At 68.2% G+C, this 21,803-nt stretch overlaps 1 protein-coding gene across 1 annotated transcript; it reads right to left on the bottom strand.

Annotated features, from left to right (window-relative positions):
• Nucleotides 1–247: 247 nt before the first annotated feature.
• IHH (Indian hedgehog signaling molecule) lies at nt 248–21,051 on the bottom strand. Its single transcript, XM_065413635.1, has 3 exons — nt 20,749–21,051; nt 8,988–9,249; nt 248–909 (listed from the first exon to the last, which is right to left on the bottom strand). The coding sequence occupies exons 1-3, from the start codon at nt 21,049–21,051 to the stop codon at nt 248–250; spliced, it is 1,227 nt and encodes a 408-aa protein (XP_065269707.1).
• Between the last annotated feature and the right edge of the window lie 752 nt (nt 21,052–21,803).

The raw sequence follows: 21,803 nt of genomic DNA, 5'->3' as shown, positions 1-21,803 counted from the left end.
ACGTGAGACGGGTCCCCCAGGCCCAGGCCGGTGGCTCCGCCGGGGTCCGTGTGGTGCCGCCCAGCCACGCTGGCACATGGGATCCGGGCCCAGGGGAGGACGTGCCCCAGGCTCCCTGCCCAGTCTGGCCGGGCCCTGCACAGGCCCAGCCGGCCACACTTCCTAGGGCAGGCGGCATTCAGAGCGTGGATGGCTCCTCTTCCCTACAGAGCGGCCCAACGGCCACCCCTCCTCTCCCCGGCAGCCCTCAGCTCTCGAACTGGGCGGTCCCCAGCGGGTGGAAGCTCTCCGGGGCCAGCAGCAGCCGGCCCAGGCGGTACAGCAGCCCCGAGTACCAGTGCACGCCCTCCAGCTGGGTCCTGTGCCCGCCCGCCAGGCTGTGGTAGAGCCGGAGCGGCCAGAACGCCAGCTGCGCCAGCCACTGCTCCTGCACCAGGGCAAAGCAGGAGGCCACCACGTCGTCCACCACCAGGGTCCCGTGGCGGGTGAGGGGGGCATAGGCCCCGAAGTCTGTCTGGGTGGAGACATCCACCACCCTGGCCGGCCGCAGGCTCGTCCCCACCGCTGCCACCAGCACGTAGTGGCCAGGCCGCACGTGGCTGGCGAAGGTGGCCTGGAAGCGGGCAGCAGGCGCCGTGGAGTTCTCGGCCACGAAGAGCAGGTGGGCAGGGGTCAGCGCCAGTCGACGCGCTGGCTCCCGGGTCTCGATGACGTGGAAAGTGGTGGGCGCTGACGCCTGCTTGTCCAGGAAGGCCAGGAAGTCGCTGTAGGTGGCCCGGCCCTGCTCGTCCATAGCCAGCACCCGCTGCCCCGGGCGCAGTGCCCACAGCGGGGTCCTGGCCCCACCCTCCAGCGTCGCCAGGGCCCGGGCAGGGAAGCAGCCGCCCGTCTTCGCTGCCGCCGAATGCTCTAGAGGGAACGAGAGAGGACAGGGCGGTTACCCTGCAGATCCCTGGGATCCTTCACCTGGCGGGCAATGCAGCCACCTCTGGGGTGGGGCATAAGGGCTGTTTATACAGGGACCACCCCCCCCCACCGTTGCCGAGATGTGGCTGCCTCTGGGGTGGGACCTGCCTCAACCCAACAGCCAGAGCAAAAGTGCAACCCCTCCACCCCCATTTACCCCCACACTCCCTGTAACGCCAATACCCTGCACCACCCCCACGCACCTCAACACCCTTCACCCCTCCACACCCCACTATAACACCCAATAACCTACCCACCCCCACAACCCTCCATTTGTACCCCATTCCCACCCCACGAAGCCCCCCCCCAACTGGGCCCCCACCTGCAGCCCCATCCCCCCCAGCTGTGGCACCCCGAGGAGCACTGAGCGTGGGGTGGGGGTGGGGCTGTAGTGCTCCCTTGCTGGCGGATGCGGGCGGGTGGGGGGTCCCTGCGGGGCCTGTCGCCCATCTGCCCTCACAGCCGGAAAGCTGCTCCCGGCCCCGTCAGCCTGGCTTGGGGTCGGAGCCAGACCTGGGGGGTGGGAGCGTTTGCAGCTCCTGCCGGCTGGATCCCGGGCCGGCGAGGGTGGTGTTACCGGGCCGGGCCGGGCTGGCGTCCCCAATGCCAGTCCCCAGGTGAGTTCACCCCAGCCTCTGCCCACAAGCCTGGCCGGCCCACGGTCACCAAACCCCGGGGGGGAAGGGAGCCTGGAGCGGGGGGGGGGGAACATCCCCGGGGGCTGGCCTAGCCCCTGCGCCGCACCTGCCAAAGTGGGGGGCTGGAGCAGTGACAAGCTGGGGACCCCCCAGGGGGCTGGGGCGGGTGGCACAGCCGAGCCCTGGAGAACAGGCCGGAGGGCCCAGCCCGGGTGTCTTGGGGGGGGACGGACTGGGTCTGCGGCCTGGGGCTCAGGCGCTCCCTGGCCCACTGATGGGGCCCGTGGCCCACGTGGAGCTCTGACCGCAGCAGCTGGGCCAGAGCTGGGTGCCCGGGGCGGAGGGCGGGGGATGGGCACTGGGGGGGGGTTCAAGGGCTGGGTGCCCAGGGCGGAGGGCGGGGGATGGGCACTGGGCGGGGAGGTCCCAGAGCTGGGTGCCCGGATGGGGGATGGGCACTGGGGGGGGGGGGTTCAAGGGCTGGGTGCCCGGGGCGGAGGGCGGGGGATGGGCACTGGGCGGGGAGGTCCCAGAGCTGGGTGCCCGGATGGGGGATGGGCACTGGGGGGGGGGTTCAAGGGCTGGGTGCCCAGGGCGGAGGGCGGGGGATGGGCACTGGGCGGGGAGGTCCCAGAGCTGGGTGCCCGGATGGGGGATGGGCACTGGGGGGGGGTTCAAGGGCTGGGTGCCCAGGGCGGAGGGCGGGGGATGGGCACTGGGCGGGGAGGTCCCAGAGCTGGGTGCCCGGATGGGGGATGGGCACTGGGGGGGGGTTCAAGGGCTGGGTGCCCGGGGTGGCGGGGTGAGGGGGATCGCTCAGGCACACTCATCCAGGAGCTTTGCCTCTCAGCAGACATGGGCTTTGGCTCCTTTAAAAAAAGACATCCCCCCCTCCCCCCATGCAACACACAGCCCCCTGCCCAGCCCCCCCCTCCACCTCCAGCCCCTACTGTCCGGCCGTCCTGGGCTTCCCCTCACCCCTGCTCCCTTCCCACCGCCCCCCCACCTGCTCCCACCCCTCACCGCCCCCCTAATCTGCTTCTCTCTTCCCTTTCACCCACACCTCCCCCGCTCCTCCTGTCCCCCTGCCCACCTCCCCGGCACCTCCTTGCCCCTGCAACCCCTCTCCCAGCTCCTCCTGCCCCCACCGCCCTGCACACCTCCCCCGCTCCTCCTGTGCCCCCCACAGAGCCCCCCCCAGTTCCTCCTGCCCCCACCCTGCACAGCTCCACTCAAACTCCTGCCCCCATGTGACCCTCATCCAGCTATAGCCTCCTGCCCCCCACTCTCCTGCCACCTGCAGCCCCCCCCAGGGCTCCCTTCCTGGGCAGGCTCCCCCTGGCACTCCCCCCCCCCCCAGGCCAGCAGAGAGAGATTGGGAGCCGGGGGGGGGCTGACCCTGGTCGCCGGGGCCCCAACCCTGGGCTGGAGGCTGGTTAAGAAAAGCATCAAACTCCAGAGCAAAGCCTTTTATTTCCCACAGTTGCAGATTCAGCCCCCGAGGGCTCCCCCCAGGAACCCCCCCCCAATCCTGCCTGCCGGCCCCTCGGCACCAGCACCAGCCCCACGGGGGGCTCAGAGCCCGGCCACAGGCAGAGAGCGACGCGGCCTGGCCTGGCTCAGTGCCGGGCGGGGGGTGGGGGACCAATGGGGAGAATTTAAATCAAATGGGGGGAGAACGCCCCGGCAGGGGGATGGATCCGGCCAGGGACCGTCCCTGGGGGCAGAGCCCCAAACCTGGGCACATTAACACTGGCCCAGGCCAAGCCCTGGCACCACCTGCCGGCTGGGCCCAGGGGAGCAGCCCTGATCCTGCCTGACAGAGACTCCCCAGCCCATCGGGAGGGGCACAAAGGAGCCATAGGGGGAGGGGGGGCACAGTGGAGCTGGGGTCACTGGGGCGGACATGGAGGGCAGGTGTTCGGGGCGGGGCAGAGGGGAGGTGATGGGGGGTGTTCGGGCAGGCAGGGGGGACAGAACTGGTGTGGTGGCGTCGGGGGTGGGCGTTCAGGGCGGGGCAGAGGGGAGGTGATGGGGGTGTTAAGGCAGGAGTGGGGACGGACCCGGTGTGGGGGCGTCGGGGGTGGGCGTTCAGGGCGGGGCACAAGGGAGGGGATGGGGGTGTTAAGGCAGGTGGGGGGGACAGAACAGGTATGGGGGCGTTGGGGGTGGGTGTTCAGGGCGGGGCAGAGGGGAGGTGATGGTGGTGTTAAGGCAGGTGGGAGGGACAGAACAGGTGTGGGGGCATCGGGGGTGGGCGTTCATGGGGGCACAGGGGAGGTGATGCGGGTATTCAGGGCAGGCGGAGGGGATGGAACCGGTGTGGGGGCGTCGGGGGTGAGGTTCAGGGCGGGGCACAGGGGAGGTGATGGGGGTATTCGGGGCAGGCGGGGGGGAAGGATCCGGTGTGGGGTCATCGGGGGTGGGCGTTCATGGGGGCACAGGGGAGGTGATGGGGGTATTCAGGGCAGGCGGAGGGGATGGAACCGGTGTGAGGGCGTTGGGGGTGGGTGTTCAGGGCGGGGCACAGGGGAGGTGATGGGGGTATTCGGGGCAGGCGGAGGGGATGGAACCGCTGTGAGGGCGTTGGGGGTGGGTGTTCAGGGCGGGGCACAGGGGAGGTGATGGGGGTATTCGGGGCAGGCGGAGGGGATGGAACCGGTGTGAGGGCGTTGGGGGTGGGTGTTCAGGGCGGGGTACAGGGGAGGTGATGGGGGTATTCGGGGCAGGCGGGGGGGAAGGATCCGGTGTGGGGGCATCGGGGGTGGGCGTTCATGGGGGCACAGGGGAGGTGATGGGGGTATTCAGGGCAGGCGGAGGGGATGGAACCGGTGTGAGGGCGTTGGGGGTGGGTGTTCAGGGCGGGGCACAGGGGAGGTGATGGGGGTATTCGGGGCAGGCGGAGGGGATGGAACCGGTGTGAGGGCGTTGGGGGTGGGTGTTCAGGGCGGGGCACAGGGGAGGTGATGGGGGTATTCGGGGCAGGCGGAGGGGATGGAACCGGTGTGAGGGCGTTGGGGGTGGGTGTTCAGGGCGGGGCACAGGGGAGGTGATGGGGGTATTCGGGGCAGGCGGAGGGGATGGAACCGGTGTGAGGGCGTCGGGGGTGGGCGTTCATGGGGGCGCAGGGGAGGTGAAGGGGGTATTCAGGGCAGGCGGGGGGGAAGGATCCGGTGTGAGGGCGTCGGGGGTGGGCGTTCATGGGGGCACAGGGGAGGTGATGGGGGTATTCAGGGCAGGCGGGGGGGAAGGATCCGGTGTGAGGGCGTCGGGGGTGGGCGTTCATGGGGGCACAGGGGAGGTGATGGGGGTATTCAGGGCAGGCGGAGGGGATGGAACCGGTGTGAGGGCGTCGGGGGTGGGGGTTCATGGGGGCACAGGGGAGGGGATGGGGGTATTCGGGGCAAGCAGGGGGGAAGGATCCGGTGTGGGGGCGTCGGGGGTGGGCGTTCATGGGGCACAGGGGAGGTGATGGGGGTATTCGGGGCAGGCGGAGGGGATGGAACCGGTGTGAGGGCGTCGGCGGTGGGCATTCATGGGGGCACAGGGGAGGTGATGGGGGTATTCGGGGCAGGCGGAGGGGATGGAACCGGTGTGAGGGCGTCGGGGGTGGGTGTTCAGGGCGGGGCACAGGGGAGGTGATGGGGGTATTCGGGGCAGGCGGGGGGGAAGGATCCGGTGTGGGGGCATCGGGGGTGGGCGTTCATGGGGGCACAGGGGAGGTGATGGGGGTATTCAGGGCAGGCGGGGGGGAAGGATCCGGTGTGAGGGCGTCGGGGGTGGGCGTTCATGGGGGCGCAGGGGAGGTGATGGGGGTATTCAGGGCAGGCGGGGGGGAAGGATCCGGTGTGAGGGCGTCGGGGGTGGGCATTCATGGGGGCACAGGGGAGGTGATGGGGGTATTCAGGGCAGGCGGAGGGGATGGAACCGGTGTGAGGGCGTCGCGGGTGGGGGTTCATGGGGGCACAGGGGAGGTGATGGGGGTATTCGGGGCAGGCGGGAGGGAAGGATCCGGTGTGGGGGCGTCGGGGGTGGGGGTTCATGGGGGCACAGGGGAGGTGATGGGGGTATTCGGGGCAGGCGGGGGGGAAGGATCCGGTGTGGGGGCGTCGGGGGTGGGCGTTCATGGGGGCACAGGGGAGATGATGGGGGTATTCAGGGCAGGCGGAGGGGATGGAACCGGTGTGAGGGCATCGGGGGTGGGGGTTCAGGGCGGGGCACAGGGGAGGTGATGGGGGTGTTCGGGGCAGGCGGGGGGACGGATCCGGTGTGGGGGCGTCGGGGGTGGGCATTCATGGGGGCACAGGGGAGGTGATGGGGGTATTCAGGGCAGGCGGGGGGGAAGGATCCGGTGTGAGGGCGTCGGGGGTGGGCATTCATGGGGGCACAGGGGAGGTGATGGGGGTATTCAGGGCAGGCGGAGGGGATGGAACCGGTGTGAGAGCATCGGGGGTGGGGGTTCAGGGCAGGGCACAGGGGAGGTGATGGGGGTATTCGGGGCAGGCGGGGGGGATGGAACCGGTGTGAGGGCGTCGCGGGTGGGGGTTCATGGGGGCACAGGGGAGGTGATGGGGGTATTCGGGGCAGACGGGGGGGAAGGATCCGGTGTGGGGGCGTCGGGGGTGGGCGTTCATGGGGGCACAGGGGAGGTGATGGGGGGTATTCGGGGCAGGCGGAGGGGATGGAACCGGTGTGAGGGCGTCGGGGGTGGGGGTTCATGGGGGCACAGGGGAGGTGATGGGGGTATTCGGGGCAGGCAGGGGGGAAGGATCCGGTGTGGGGGCGTCGGGGGTGGGCGTTCATGGGGGCACAGGGGAGGTGATGGGGGTATTCGGGGCAGGCAGGGGGGAAGGATCCGGTGTGGGGGCGTCGGGGGTGGGCGTTCATGGGGGCACAGGGGAGGTGATGGGGATATTCGGGGCAGACGGGGGGGAAGGATCCGGTGTGGGGGCGTCGGGGGTGGGCGTTCATGGGGGCACAGGGGAGGTGATGGGGGTATTCGGGGCAGGCAGGGGGGAAGGATCCGGTGTGGGGGCGTCGGGGGTGGGCGTTCATGGGGGCACAGGGGAGGTGATGGGGGTATTCGGGGCAGGCGGAGGGGATGGAACCGGTGTGAGAGCATCGGGGGTGGGGGTTCAGGGCAGGGCACAGGGGAGGTGATGGGGGTATTCGGGGCAGGCGGAGGGGATGGAACCGGTGTGAGAGCATCGGGGGTGGGCGTTCATGGGGGCACAGGGGAGGTGATGGGGGTATTCAGGGCAGGCGGGGGGGATGGAACCGGTGTGAGGGCGTCGGGGGTGGGGGTTCAGGGCGGGGCACAGGGGAGGTGATGGGGGTGTTCGGGGCAGGCGGGGGGACGGATCCGGTGTGAGGCCGTTGGGGGTGAGCGTTCGGGGCGGGTGCGATACACAGAAGAGGCCCCGAAATGGGTTTATTCCCCGGCTGGGGGCAGTCCAGCTGCCCCCGACGTGCGGCGCTGAGGATGGGGAGCAGCCCCTGCAGCCCGCGCCCGGTCCCAGCCACGCCCTGCCTGCCCCCAGCGGCGTGGCAGACACGCGGGGGGTGGGGGGGAGGCCTGGAGCCCGGGGGAGCCCAGCCGCACACTGGAGCTCCCTGGCCAGCCCCACTCGGTGCCCGGGTGGCAGGTCCCTCCATTGTCTGGGGGCCCTGCCCCTCTGTCCTCTCTGCAGCCGGCTCCTCCTGGTCCCGGTCGCGCCCATCCTGCCTGGGCCGCCGGTCAGCGCGGGGGCCAGGCCGTGTCCGAGCGGGTGAGGCTGATGGATCCAGGCTAAGGCATCGGGACGGGCCCAGCGCGGGGGGAGATGGGGCCTAGCAAACGCTTCCTGCCCAGCAACCAGAGCCCTAGGCTGGGCGTGCCCGGGCGCCTGCCATCACGCTACTGGGCAAAGCACAGCGAGAAGAGGCCACGGTCAACGCCCGCTCGCTCGGCCCGGCCTAGAGCACAGGGGCCAAACCCGCCTCCTCTCTGGGGCACGTCCTGCGGGGTCGGGGGGATTACGGGGGGGCTCGCTGACCTCTGCTGAGAGGAATCAGAACTGCGCACCGTGCACCACAGACCCGTCACTGCCCACAGGCCTGCTTCTCCCTGGGCGCCGAGGGCAGGGCCTGGGGAGTGGCGCCAGATCCTGTCCCGGCCGCCCGTGCAGGTCCCGTGGCCAGGCCATACAGGGGTGGCAGCCGCACCCCAAGGCAACAGCAACAGGCAAGCAGGTGATGACGCCTCAATTCCAAACACAGCCCAACCTGTGCCCCTCACTCCCGACCCGCAGCCCCCGGCTAGCCCAGCTCTGGGCTCCCCCCAGCCCTGCTGGTGCCCCTCACTCCTGCCCCGCAGCCCCCTGCTAGCCCAGCCCTGCCCCCCCCAGCTCTGCCGGTGCCCCTCACTCCCGACCCGCAGCCCCCTGCTAGCCCAGCCCTGCCCCCCCCCAGCTCTGCCGGTGCCCCTCACTCCCGACCCGCAGCCCCCGGCTAGCCCAGCTCTGGGCTCCCCCCAGCCCTGCTGGTGCCCCTCACTCCTGCCCCGCAGCCCCCTGCTAGCCCAGCCCTGCCCCCCCCCAGCTCTGCCGGTGCCCCTCACTCCCGACCCGCAGCCCCCTGCTAGCCCAGCCCTGCCCCCCCCAGCTCTGCCGGTGCCCCTCACTCCCGACCTGCAGCCCCTGCTAGCCCAGCCCAGTTTCCCTCCTGAGCAGACATTGCCAAGCTGGGATGTTTCCAGATGCCATGTCTGAGCTCTACCCCGAACTGTTTGTTATCACCCCAGAGCAACCAGCCCCTGCCTCCCATCTCCCCACGGCCAGGGAGCCGCTGTCTTCCCTGCACAGGTTGCGGGGGAGCAGGAGGGATGGGATGGGGGAGACTCAAAGGGGGCAGGGGAGGTGCCGTGTGGCTCTGATGTTTGGGCAGAGGAAGCAGGGGCAGGGGCGTGAGCAGAGCCTGAGGTGGAATAAGTGTGTGGGGGAGACGGTGCTGGATGGGTTGGGGGGGGGTTCAGGTGGGGATGGGATGGCGGCGAGGGGGACTAAAGGGGGGATGGAGCCTAGGGCGAGGGTACGCTGGGTAGGACAGCACAGGGGGAGCGGGATGCAGGGCAGGCAGGGTGGGTGGCACAGCTGGGGGAGTTTGGTGGGGGCAGGGCTGTTGGGAAGCTATTGGCTGGAGTGGGTGAGTGCGGGGGGGTGCCCATGGTGATGGGGGCATTGGAGTGGGGGGTGGGCGGGGGAGGGGACCAGGGGGTTCAGGGGAGTTGGGCCTGTGGTGCCAGCCCCAGGGCTGGTGGCAGCTGAGTAGGTGCCCCCGGCTCCCTGCTCTGGGGTACCACGGCCACATGCCCACGAGCAGGCCCGGCCCGGCCCCCGGCCCTACCTGACTTGACGGAGCAGTGGATGTGGGCCTTGGACTCGTAGTAGACCCAGTCGAAGCCGGCCTCCACGGCCAGGCGCGCCAGCAGGCCGTACTTGTTGCGGTCCCGGTCGGAGGTGGTGATGTCCACGGCTCGGCCCTCGTAGTGCAGCGACTCCTCCGAGTGGTGCCCGTCCTCGTCCCAGCCCTCCGTCACCCGCAGCTTCACCCCCGGCCACTGGTTCATCACCGAGATGGCCAGGGAGTTCAGGCGGTCCTTGCAGCGCTGCGGGCAGGGGGCAGAATTAGTGCAAAGCCGGGGAGGGGGGCAGCACAGAGGGGTCAAGACAAAGTGGGGGAGGGTCAGGGCAGAATGGAGGAGTCAGACAGAGCGGGGGGGCAGGTAGAATGGAGGGGTCAGGACGGGGGGTCAGGACAGAGCGGGGGTCAGGACAGAATGGAGGGGTCAGGACAGAGCGGGGGGGCAGGTAGAAGGGAGGGGGCAGGACGGGGGGTCAGGACAGAGCGGGGGTCAGGACAGAATGGAGGGGTCAGGACAGAGCGGGGGGGCAGGTAGAATGGAGGGGTCAGGACGGGGGGTCAGGACAGAGCGGGGGTCAGGACAGAATGGAGGGGTCAGGACAGAGCGGGGGGGCAGGTAGAAGGGAGGGGTCAGGACGGGGGGTCAGGACAGAGCGGGGGTCAGGACAGAATGGAGGGGGCAGGACAGAGCGGGGGGGCAGGTAGAAGGGAGGGGGCAGGACAGAGCGGGGGAGGGGCAGGACAGAGCCGGGGGGGTGTTATCAGCCTGTTACCCTGCACCCCCAGGACACTGCTGGGAGCCAAACAGGCTGTACGTGGGGCGGCAGGACCCGACCCCTGCGAAAGCTCTGCCAGGGGGTTCCCCCTCCCTCTGCCTCATACTGCAAAGCCAGCCTCTGCTGCCCCCTGCTGTGTGTGTGGGGATCCCCCATGCCCCACACAGAGTGCACCAAGCTAGCACCCCACCTGGGTCCAGCCCGACTGGCCAGGGCTCCCATGGGACGCAGCCACGCCACTCCCCAGAGCCAGCAGCCTCACTAGGCAGCCCCTGCCTGCTCGCTCCACTGGGGCAGAGGGACACAGGCCTTGCCAGATGGGATCAGAGCCGGGTCCGCCTGCCTGTGCCAGTGCCTAGTGCAGACGCTGCAGGGGAAGGTGCAGGAGCCCTGCAAGAGCAGATGGAGATAATCTGACCCCCCCACCCCCCGCACAGATTGGCTCAAGCCCCGAAGCAGGAGGGGGACAGCCCTGCCAGAATGTATTGAAATGACTCTGGGGAGTCCTGTAGCTGCAGAAATGTCCCTTTTATGGAGCTTGTTAAGTTCTTGGCCTCAGTGACTTCCTGTGGCAGTGAGTTCCACTGGCTAATGAGACGTGTGAAAAAACGATTTCCTTGTGTACTGACTTTGCCTTCCCCACTTTTTGGTGTCATCCAAGTGCCCTTGTTTTTGTTCCATGAGACAGGGAGAACAGAGTTGCTGAGCTCCCGTCTCTCGCCCAGCCTGCTACCACGGCCCCTCTCCTCCGCCCCTCCCTATGGGAGCAAGCTCAGTCTTTTCAATCCCTCGTCACAGGAGGTTCTCGTCACCCTCCCGACCCGCCTGTAGCTGGAGGATGCCCCGTGGGAGACGGGTGAGCAGTGCTGCACACGTTGACTGGATGCGGGTCTTTCCCGGGTGGATCCAGACCCCTTTACACCCACCTGCAGAGTACACGGGACTGCGTTTCACCTGCCACCGTCTGCCCCATCCCCACAACTGCTTCGGGGCTCCCTGAAGTGCCTCACGTTAACCTAAATCACCTGGTGTAACCACCCGCGTCCTTCCCCCTTCCCAGATCACTGCTGCCTCTAGCAAGCCAGCCGTGGCCCCTGGGAGCCTTTGGCCCCGATACAAACTGACCCTCTAATCCCCCGCTTTGCTCTCTGGCTCCTGGCCGGTTTCGGAGCCATGCCGGTACTTTGCCTCACACCATGACGCCTTCGCTTCTTTAGTCGCCTCCAACACTGTGGAGATGCCTTCCCCGCCCCTCCCCGTCACCCCCCACACATGGGCCAGGCTGCCAACACCCCACCCTGAGCTGCTACCACGTGCCCTGCAGCAGCCCCACGGCCTCTGGGCACGACCTGCACTGCCCTGGGGTCCACGTTCACACCACACCCCTGACAATCGCTTCCCCTCCCACGAGGGGCGAGGCTGGCAGACCCCTTCCCCGACCGGCAGGGCCAGGGCAGCACAAGCAGCGGCTGAGTCCGGCCCCGACAGCTCGCCCGCACGTGGAGCGACGGAGTTGGCAGGACCTGGTCGCTGAGCCCTGCACTCACTTCCTCCTCGCACCCGCCCCGCGGGGGCCCCAGCGCAGTCTGGCCAGCCCTCTGCTGGGCCTGGCAGTGAGGGGCCGGCTGGTGCCTTGGGTTTGGTGAGGTGGGCAGTGGCCCATGGGGCGCTGGGCTGAGACCTGGCAGACCCTCACCGCAGCCTCCAGGCAGCTACCAACTGGCAGCGCTCTTCAGTCACTGCTAGCCTGGGGGGGTTAGAACCAGAGCCCCTGTCATGGGGTCCCCGGGCGATGCTCTGGAACTGCTCCCCACAAAGCCAGTCAGGACTTTGGGGAGCCTCCTCTCCCTCAGAGCAGACTGTCTTCAGGGCAAGAAGCTCACACGGCTTCACCTCCTGGGTCTCTCCTGGGAGCATTCAGCATATGCCCCTCCGTGCGCTTCCCACAGCGAGTCCGCCCAGGCGGGGTCCGGGGAAGCCAGAGGGTTCTGCACCCCCACTTCGCAGTCAGACGTGACTCTCAGCCAGCCAGTAAAACAGAGGTTTATTAGACGACAGGAACATGGTCTAAAACAGAGCTTGTAGGTCCAGCGAACGGGACCCCTCCGCCGGGTCCATTCTGGGGCCCAGCGAGGTAGACCCCCATCTGCCCTCCCTTCCTGTCCCCAGCTAGCTCCAAACTCCAACCCCCGTCCAGCCCCTCCTTCTCTGGGCTTTGTCTCTTCCCCGGGCCAGGAGGTCACCTGATCCCTTTGTCTCCAACACCTTCAGTTGGCACCTTTGCAGAGGAGGGGCCCAGGCCATCAGTTGCCAGGAGACAGAGTGTCGGGCATTTATGTGCACTGGCCCTTTGCTCTGCAGCAACCATACACCCTTATCCCACCACCTAGATACTTAAGAACTGCATAGGGGAAACTGAGGAAACATTAAGAACAGTCCCACTTCGTCACAGCCCCCTCCCAGCCCCATGGGGGGCGGTTCTCACTCTCACTGCCCCAGTGATGGGCGGGGGGGGCGGAGACACTCTCCAGCTGCTCCCTCAGTAGCCCAGGTGGATTCGCTCCTCCCCAGGCCGGATGCCCTGCACGGCTCCGGCTGGCCTCCTTGCAGAGCCGGGGGAGGGCGCCCCCAGGAGGACGGTGATGGGGCTGCACTGTTGGCTAAGGTCTGAGGGAGTCTCCTGGTCTGATCAGAGCCCTCAGCGAAAAACCATCCCAAACATGGGCACCGCAGACCCCAGGAACAGCCCCCCCCCAGCCCCGGGACAGCCCTTCCTTCAGCCCCCAACCCCCAGGGAAACGCGGCCCCAGGGCAGCCCCCAACCCAGCCGGGGGGGGGGGGGAATGATGACAGCTTCGTGTGACTATGGTGCCAGCCCATAGCCCTGTGTCTGACCCCTCTGTATCCCCCCTCCCCCAGGCACCTGCAGCCCCAGGCTCCCACCCTGAACAGGGATCAGTGCAAGGAAGCGTTTGGAGACATAGACACAAACCCCAGAACCCAGGCTGAGAACTGGGAGGGGGCCGGGCTGGGGCTCAGTCTAACCCGGTGACCTGGGGGGTGGAGCTCGGTCTGACATCCCTGAACCGCTGGGGCCAATATCAGCTGCATGAGAAACCCCCAACTCGCTGGACCTGAGGCAGCCCCCAAGGGCCACGGGGATGGGGAGGGCAGGAAGATCAAAGAAACTCACACACACAACCGCACAGTGCAGCCCTCAGCCCAGAAATTTCTGCTTGGTGATCGCAACCAAACCAGGCCCACACCACCATCCTCCCCCCCCAGCTCTGCCGGTGCCCCTCACTCCCGACCCGCAGCCCCCTGCTAGCCCAGCCCTGGGCTCCCCCTGTCCCCAGCTCTGCTAGTGCCCCTCACTCCCGACCCGCAGCCCCTGCTAGCCCAGCCCTGGGCTCCCCCCCACCAGCTCTGCCGGTGCCCCTCACTCCCGACCCACAGCCCCCTGCTAGCCCGGCCCTGGGCTCTGCCCCCCCCCCCAGCTCTGCCGGTGCCCCTCACTCCCGACCCGCAGCCCCTGCTAGCCCAGCCCTGGGCTGCCCCCGGAGCGGGAAAATGGATGGTGATGAATAGCCATGTGATGATAATTGTGGGATGTTCCAAGCTGGCCCCCAGGACTGTGGCTGAGGCTTCAACGCTCAGGTTAGTTGTGAGCTCGGGAAGATCCAAACCCAGCGCAGGGGTCCCCAGGAGGGAAAGGTTGGACAGGGCATCGCCCCGGGCTCCAGCTGGTGCCTCAAGCTGGGCATTCAGGGCCTGGCACCGGTTCTCCCCCTGGGGCTCTCCCAGGCACCCCCTGCCCCTCCCAAGCCAGGAGGCCCCGCCCCACGGCTCCCTTGGGCTGGGAAGGGCCCAGCAGAGGCAGAAGGGAGTTTGCTGGCGGGGCAGACGGGCTCAGCACAGTGATGGGAGGTATGGGCGGGGGGCTCCCCAGCCACAGGTCACTACAAAAACTAATGTCCCCTCCTGTTGCTCACCCCTTCTTGTCAACGGTTTGAAATGGGCCACCCTGATGACATTGGCCTCATCACCAGTACAAAAGTGACGTTTCCTCCCTTGGTATCCTACTGTTGAGAACAGCTCACTTCCACTTGAACTGAATTGTCTCATTGGCACTGACCCCCACTCGGTACGGCAACCCCCTCTTCTCATGTGCTGTGTATTTATACCTCCCTACTGTATGTTCCACTCCATGCCCCTGGTGAAGTGGGTTCTAGCCCACGAAAGCTTATGCCGAAATAACTGTGTTAGTCTCTAAGGTGCCACAAGGACTCCTTGTTGTTTCTGCTGATACAGACTAACACGGCGACCACACTGAAACCAGGCAAAGTCTCCAATGTGAGGGGGCGCCACAGTGCTGGGGAGCCCTTCCTGATGCAGCGGGCCTGGGGGGGGGCTGGGATGCAGAGGGAGGGGGCGGGGGAAGGGGGCCTTTGCCCCAGAGAGGTTCCTCTCTGCCCTCCCCCCTGCCCCGGGCTCCCCAAGCCGGTGCACTCTCAGTGTCTGGGCCAGCCGGAGATAAGACAGGGAAGGAATTTGACGAAGACAATTCATGGGGCGGGGAGGCTTTTGCCCCCATGAACCACTTACCCGATGCTGCCCAGGCACATGGCACCAGGCGTGAGTGGCACCAGCCTGCCTGGGAGCAGGGCCACCGCGCCCCCCTTGGCCCCCTGGCCATGCAGCCCAGCCACCCCCAGAAACACCGCTCCTGGCCAGGCGGGGAGGCTGGCACTGCAGCCAGGCAGGGACAGGGCCGGCCCCCTGGGCACTGGTTTGACTCCAGCTCACAGCAGCCAGCAGGAGGGGGAGGCTGTTCTACCCACAGCAGCCCTGCTCCCCGCCCTGCCCCCACTGCACTGACACCCCCAGGCAGGGGGTGCTCATGCGGTGGGTCCCCTAAACCCCAGTACCAGGTAGAGCTGCCTCCCAGGGGCATCACGCGCTGTAACTGCGCTCACCCCGACCCCTTCCCTAGGCAGACAACGGCATCCGGCCAGGACACACACACCCCAGCCTCATCCCATCACCCCGGTCACGCCCCACGATCCCCCCAGCATGGAGCCCCATTGCTCAGTCTGCACATGGCCCCCAGCCCAGCCGTTCCTTTCCTCGCTCCCGCCCCGTCCTTGGAGCGGCTCCTCTCGGATGGACAGACAGACTCACACAGACACAGGATAGACGAGAGGAAAAGCGGGGAACAATTGTAGCAGGGCCCTGAGCTGAGGGGGTCCCCTAAACGTCTGTGCAATGGGAGTGGGTGGGGCCCAGCAAAGCTGGGGTACTGGGGCCCCATATGGCCCTGCCGGGCCTGCACACGCGGGTGGATCCCCGCAGCGGATTAAAGCCGCCCCCTGTGCTTACAGATCCCCTGCAAGCTCCTGGCCTGTTCCCCGCCCGCTCCCAGCCCTTCCTCCCGGCGCAGATGTGGCCATCAGGTAATTTCCCGCTTCTCCTGGCTGAATCTCTCCTGACTGCGTAGGACCCTCACTCCGAGGAGCCGAGTCCTGGGCCACGACCCCCGTGCTAGGTGCTGCATGGGCAGAAAGACGCTTGCCGATTGCTGGGTCCTCGCTGGGATTCTCAGCTCCTCACAGTTTAGCATCACCTGGAATCCCCCCAGCCCCCCCGGCCCAGCCCCAGGCGCGCCCCCTGCATGACACTTCCCCATCCGTGGGGCGCACTGTCCCAGGCGAAGGGGACATGGCTGCACAGGGCAGGCATCAGGGGAAGGGGGCTCAGACCCCAGCTGCTTTCGCTCCGGCTGCTGGCCAGGGAGCAAACCTGTCCCACCCCAGCCCAGGGCTGCTGCGTGGGCACACGCCAGGGAGGGGGCGTGCAGGGGGCAGCTGGGAGGGCGAAGGTCCCTATGGCTGGAGCGAAGTGCTGCTCTGCCAGTCCCAGCTGTAGCCAGCAGGTGTCACTGCAGTGCCAGAGAGTCGGCACAGCCGAGTGCCCGGGGACGGGGCACGGATCGCAGCCAGGCGCCCCCCCATGGGCACGGGATGCTCCCCGGCGGCCTGGGCTGCATTGCAGGAGCCGGCACGGGGACACTGAGCACAAAGTGTCCTCGTACGATTGCTGCAGGTGAAAGGAACCTGGGGCCGGCCCCGGTCCGGTGACAATCCCCAGGGCACGGGGCAGGGACTCGTGCCCCAGCCCAGGGAGTGGCCACGCTGCTGCCTCGAGCTCAGAAAGCAGGGCATGGCCAGGGCAGCATAGGTCATGGGGAGGGGGCAAAGGTGCCCAAGGGGCGAGGGAGACAGAAATCCCTCCATGCCAGGATGCCCTGTCCCAGTGGGCACCCCACAGCCTGGCCAGCGTCCACACAGCTACATGTAGTGTGGGATCTGCCCTGGCCCGGTGCCAAGTCTTCAGTGGGAGCAAAGTTGGCTGCCCCCCCCGGCTCAGGCCATCGCCATGGCGACAGGTGGCAGCCACGCACTCAGATCACGACGGGTAGAGAGAGAGAGATCCCAGAGACTGGCACACAGAGCTGGGCACAGAGACAGGCTCAGGCCCTGCCCCTGGCTGGAGCAGGGCTGCCAGGTGCTTGCATCACTGCCTGGGATGGTGATGGCTGGGAAGGGCACAGCAAGAACCCATCCTGGGCTCAGTCACCCGAGGAAATCATTGGCAGGGGAGTCAGAAACGCTTTACACACCGCCCAGTCGGCCTGTGGAACTCTCTGCCACAAGAGGGAGCCGGCGTGGGCAACATCATGGCTGTGCAGCGCACGAGTAACTCTGCAAGCTAAGGACACGAGCGACAGGATGGATCCAGTCTCACGCTGCAGGACATTCTGCACAGCCAGCCGGGGACATTACGGGTGGGGGGGAGGGTAATGCTGTGCCCTGACCCATCGGCTGTGGGCAACTGCTGGAGACAGGCTGCTGGCCTAAGCAGGGCTCTCAGAGGGGCTGATGCCCTTCACACAGCAGCTGGTCTCAGGCCGGAGTGGCAGCCAACGCCCTGTCTCGGGTTCCGGACCTCGGAGAGCCGGAGGGGGGAGCCAGAGGGAGAGCCCGGCTCGGAGATGCCTGGAGAGACCCCAGCCCACATGACAGGGAAGCAGGCTCACTCACTATGAAGGACCAGCTCCCCCAGGGCGAGGAGCCAGCACTGACGCTCGGGGCTCCCAGCTGAGTTCTGAGTGGGCAGGGCGCCTGTGCCAGTCTTGGCAGCCCCAGCAGAGGCCGAGGGCTGAACGGGGCCTTGGAGAGGGAGCGCCCCTCCCCTAGGGTGCTCCTGCTGGTAGGGCGCTTGGCACCGGGCGCATATGCTGTGCCTGCCTGGCACCTTCAGCTCCCAACGGAGTCACTCACAAGCAAGCCCAGGTGGGACCCACTCCCAGGGGGAGCCCCGAGATGGCAGGGCCAGGCTGAGCCCCCCCCCACACACACACAGGGAGAGCAGCCAGCAGCCCCACCCTGGATGGGGACCAAGGCCCTGGCGTGCCCGTGTTGGGGTGGGGGTGTCAGTGCGTTTCCTCAGCAGGGCAGCCTGCCCAGGCACTGACAGCCCCACAGTGCAGGGGGGGTGAGGAGCCACCTGGGAGGGGGCAGCACGCTGGGTCTGCAGGCCGGTGGGGCTGGGCACCCTGGGGGGGCACCTGAGACATTCCTCTGCCCAGCAAGGGTGGAAAGGGGCCGGCTCCGTGGGAGGGGAAAGGTGGGGCCTTCTCTCAGTGCCTGCCAGCGGGCCCAGAGCAGAGCAAACAGACGCAGATTCTTGAGGCAGATGAACCGATAAGGGGAGGCGGGGAGCAGCCCTGGCCCCCCCGGCCAGCATCTCCCAGCACCACCCGGACGCCCAGACCCTTGGACTTGGGGAAAACAGGTTCTGAGGTGAGTCAACAGCAGTAAAAGCCAGTGAGGCAAGGGAGAGGGGTTGCAAGGGAGTGGGTCCCCTCCTGTCCCCTCCCCCAGCCGTCCTGGCAGCGTGAAGCCTGCACCTCAAGCCGCCTGGGGCCCTGGGGGCATCTCTCCCTTCGCCCTCCCCCCCCGGGGGGCACTGGGAAGGCTGGGGAAGGCTGCCTTGAGGGTGCTGGGAGTCCTGGTGCCATTGGCTGGCAGCCCCCTGCTCCCCCAGCCAGGTGTCCCTATATCTTGGCCACTGGGCTCCCAGCAGGGCCAGGCCAGCGAGGGCCCAGCCCCCGGGGCAGCAGGGCACTTTTGGATGTAACGTCTGGGCTGTGGGGTGCTGAGAGGCTCCGGTCGGGGCCCCATTGGGCTGGGCACTGCGCGCACACGGCGAGAAGAGAGTGTGACACTGGGATTACCTGGGACTGGTGCTGTACTGCCTGATGCAGCGAGACACAGAAATAGGGCTCACAGTTGGGACATGGGGCCTTTCCCCTCTAGGGGGTGCCGGCTCTGATCTGGCCCCAGGGCAGAGGACTGGCATGCTCAGGGGGACAGGGAATGGGGACTGGGCCTTTCCCCTCTAGGGGGTGCCGGCTCTGATCTGGCCCCAGGGCAGAGGACTGGCTGGCTTGAGAGGAGGGGGAAAGGGGGGGAATGGAGCACTGGGCCTTTCCCCGGGGCCTGTCCCCTCTAGGGGGCGCCAGCTCTGATCCGGCCCCAGGGCAGGGGACTGGCTTGCTCAGGAAGGCAGGGAATAGGACACGAGGCTTTTCCCCTCCAGGGGCCCCAGACTCTGATCTGGCCCCAGGCTGGGGACTGGCTGGCTCAGGGGGGTGGGAAATGGGGCACGGGGCCTTTCCCCTCCAGGGGGTGCCGGCTCTGATCCAGCAGCTGGCATTAGTCCCATGTGACAGTCATTACTAGCTGTGAAGTGCTTTGGGCTCCCCGCCCACACCCCAGCTGGCACTCAGCAGAGAGGTCCAAGCAGGTCAGGCAGGAGCAGCATGGCGTGCAGGGGGCTGTCCCGGGCGGCACCTATCCAGGGATCCAGTCTCCAGTGATGTCAGACTGCCCTACATTCACTTCCTGGAGATCTCGTGTCCTCACACACACCAAGGCCAGAGTCCACTAGGGCACGCTAGTCATCCCCCCGCCAGCCAGGAACCCACGGGCCCAGCCGGCCAGCGCCTGCCTCCAGCCCTGGGACCCAGAGGCTCTGCTGGGAAATTCACCTGGGCTGTAAATCAGCGCAGCGTGCTGGGACCAGGCTCCTTATCTGCATTCCTGAAAGCCGCAGGCATTCTCCTTGCCCACACTGAAACGCAGGGTAACCTTCGTCCCGGAGCCACCCTCCCCGTCCCAGGCCGCCTCTGCTGGCTTCCAGGTGGAATTTACGACAGGCCATTGTCCCCTACATTAGACACGGCCTCGCCCAGCTAGGGTCAGTAACTTCCAAACACTCCACCCCAGACAGCAACCAACCGCCCCCCCAGCTCCCAGAGGCAGGGGAAACTGAGGCACGGAGAGGGTGAAGGGGCTTGGACAATGCTGCGCAGCGAGCTGCCTGCTCTGAGTGAAGGCAGTGCCTGCTAGGCCGCTCTGCCCAGGGCGCTGGGTACATTAATCCCCTCCCCAACGGAGAGGGCTGAGTTCTGCTTTGCCACCCTGGGCAATGCCCCTCTGTTACGCCGACGGAGCCCTGCAAGGCCACTGCCCCCACCTCTGCTGCCATCCCAGGCGCTCAGCCCATGGACAGAGGCCGAGTGGGGGGTGCGGTGCTCAGTGTCATGCCCACGGCAGTCACACTTGAGCCCTCCCTCCTCACCCCATTCTCAGGCCCCGAGCGAAGGGGCCTGCCCGGCCGAGCCAAGCACCCAGATGTGCCCGGAGCCTTCGTGGGAAGCTGCCAGCGACCTGCTCCTGCTCTGCTCCCCGTGGGCCCAAGTCACTCACGCCAACAAGGGCTCCTGCAGCCCTGCAGAGACCATGCAGGCACCTCCTCCACCCGGTCCCCAGCGGGCAGCACCAGCAGGGGCCTGGCTGTGGTCTCAGAGCCCCGCCGAGGGCACAGAGGACCCGGCCATTGAGCAATCAAGGGTCAGTCTGTGCTGGGGTCACTGACAAGGGTCACGCCAGCCGCCCCCCTTTCCCGGTCCCTCTACAGCTCGGATCTAAGCTGCTTTGGGACAGCACCACAACCCCCCAGCAGCTCTGCCCCCCCAGCACTGGGTCCCAGGCACCCTCTGCTGCCCCCCCCCCCCCGCACTGGGCCCCCGGGACTCTGGAGATTTCAGACACGGAACCCTACCCCTAGCCAGTGCCAAGGGACTGGCCAGCTGGGGGCCTCCCCGGGCAGGCGGGGGTCCACTGCCCACCCCCTCCCGCTCCCTCCAGCGCTCTGGTCCTCCACAGCATCCGCCCCTGACTCCCTCCTAGCGGGCTGGGGCAGCAGCTTGCGCCCAGGAAGCCCCTGTGACTCAGAGCATCTTGTGGCTGCTGGGGGCGGCTGTGAACTCGCCACCTCCTGCGCCTCGGACTGGTGCTGACGGGCGCGGGGCCCGCAGCCGGAGACCCGGAGCGCACGCTGCCCGGCAGGTGAATGGGAGAGCCGCGCCGCGCCGCGCGCCCTGATCCCCGCAGCTCCTCTCCGCGTCCAGAGCCTGGGGCCCCCCGCAGCGCTGCTGCCCCGCGCCGCCGGTCACTGCACGGGAAGGTCCCCGGGTTCGGTGGAAGGAGGGCAGCCGGGCCCGGGAGAACAGAGGAGACCCCCTGCCGCGCACCGGGGACCCGGCTGGAGAGGGGCCCCGCGGAAGGGCAGCTCTCCGGGGAGGAAGCATCTGCTCGGGCCATTGCTCTACCTCGCACCGCGGGGCACTTCCCGGCCTCCCTCCCTCCCTCCCAGCACCTGAGCCCGGGCCCCTGACAGCCCCGCGCCCCGCCGGGCGGGGTGGAATGTCCCCCGGAGCCCGGCATGGCTGGAGCAGGGAGCAGGGCAGGACCCAGGGGAGGGGAGAGCAGGGCTCCCCCGGAGAGGAAGGACTGCGGGGCGCAGAGGGCCCAGGAGCCCGGGAGGGGCTGGGCCCGTACCTGGGTCATGAGGCGGTCGGCTCCCGTGTTCTCTTCGTCCTTGAAGATGATGTCGGGGTTGTAATTGGGGGTCAGCTCCTTAAAGCGCTCCGAGTTCCGGGCGATCTTGCCCTCGTACCTGCCGCTGGCGCCCAGGGTTTTCTCGGGCACGTTGGGGCTGAACTGCTTGTAAGCCAGCGGGATGAGCTTCCTGGGGGGCCGCCGGCGGCTGCCCACCACCCGGCCCGGCCCGCACCCCCGCACCGCCGGGGCCAGCAGCAGCGCGCACCCGCTCAGCAGCAGCAGGAGCCGGGCCAGCTTCATGGCAGGGAAGTCCGGGAGCAGCGGGGACGCTGGGCTGCTCCGCCGGGGCGGGGAGGCGGGCGACAGGGGGGTCCTCAGCCCGGGAGCCCCTCAGGCTCGGCCGGGGCGTTCGCCGTGCCCCAGGGGGGTCGCCATCCAGTGCGTAAAGGTGGCCGTGTGCCGGGCAGGTGCTGCCGTGCGCCCCGCTGCTGCTGGCCGGCGCCTGCGGCTGGCCGCCTGCTCTGAGCTCTCCTGCCCGGCCGTCTCCAATAAATAGCGAAGGGCCGTTTGTTTTGGCAGCGGGGCGGCTGCTGCGGGGCCGGGGCCCGGCTGCCCGGAGTCCCCGCGGTTTGCGCTCTGGTGGTCAGGGCGGCGGTGGCTGCAGGGGCTGGAGCTGGAGCCGGAGCCGCTGCTGCCTCCACTCCCAGGGCACGAGTGAGAGGGGAAATTGAAGAGATCCGGGATCGGGAACCGCCAGGACCGCACCCTGCCCATGTCCCAGCCTCCCAGCTCCCTCCCTCCGCCTCCCCGAGGAACCTGCCATGGGCCGCCGGCAGCCTCCTCCCCCTGCCAGGAGCGCCGCTGGCCGGAGCCCACCCCACCGGCCGGGGAGGCGCCCCGTTCCACCTGTCCCGGAGGGCGAGCCCCGGGAGGCAGCTGCCCCCACCCCGCCAACGAGAGCGAGGCCAGAGGGCTCCCTCCACCCCGGGAACCAGCCCTGCCCCGGGGGCGCCGGCTCCCAGCCCACCCGGGCGACTTCAACAGGTGTCAAC

Source organism: Emys orbicularis, chromosome 11 (assembly GCF_028017835.1).
Source record: "Emys orbicularis isolate rEmyOrb1 chromosome 11, rEmyOrb1.hap1, whole genome shotgun sequence".
NCBI classification, from domain to species: domain Eukaryota; kingdom Metazoa; phylum Chordata; order Testudines; family Emydidae; genus Emys; species Emys orbicularis.
Note: the sequence above shows the minus strand (reverse complement) of the source record. Positions and strands in the feature narration are given on the sequence as shown.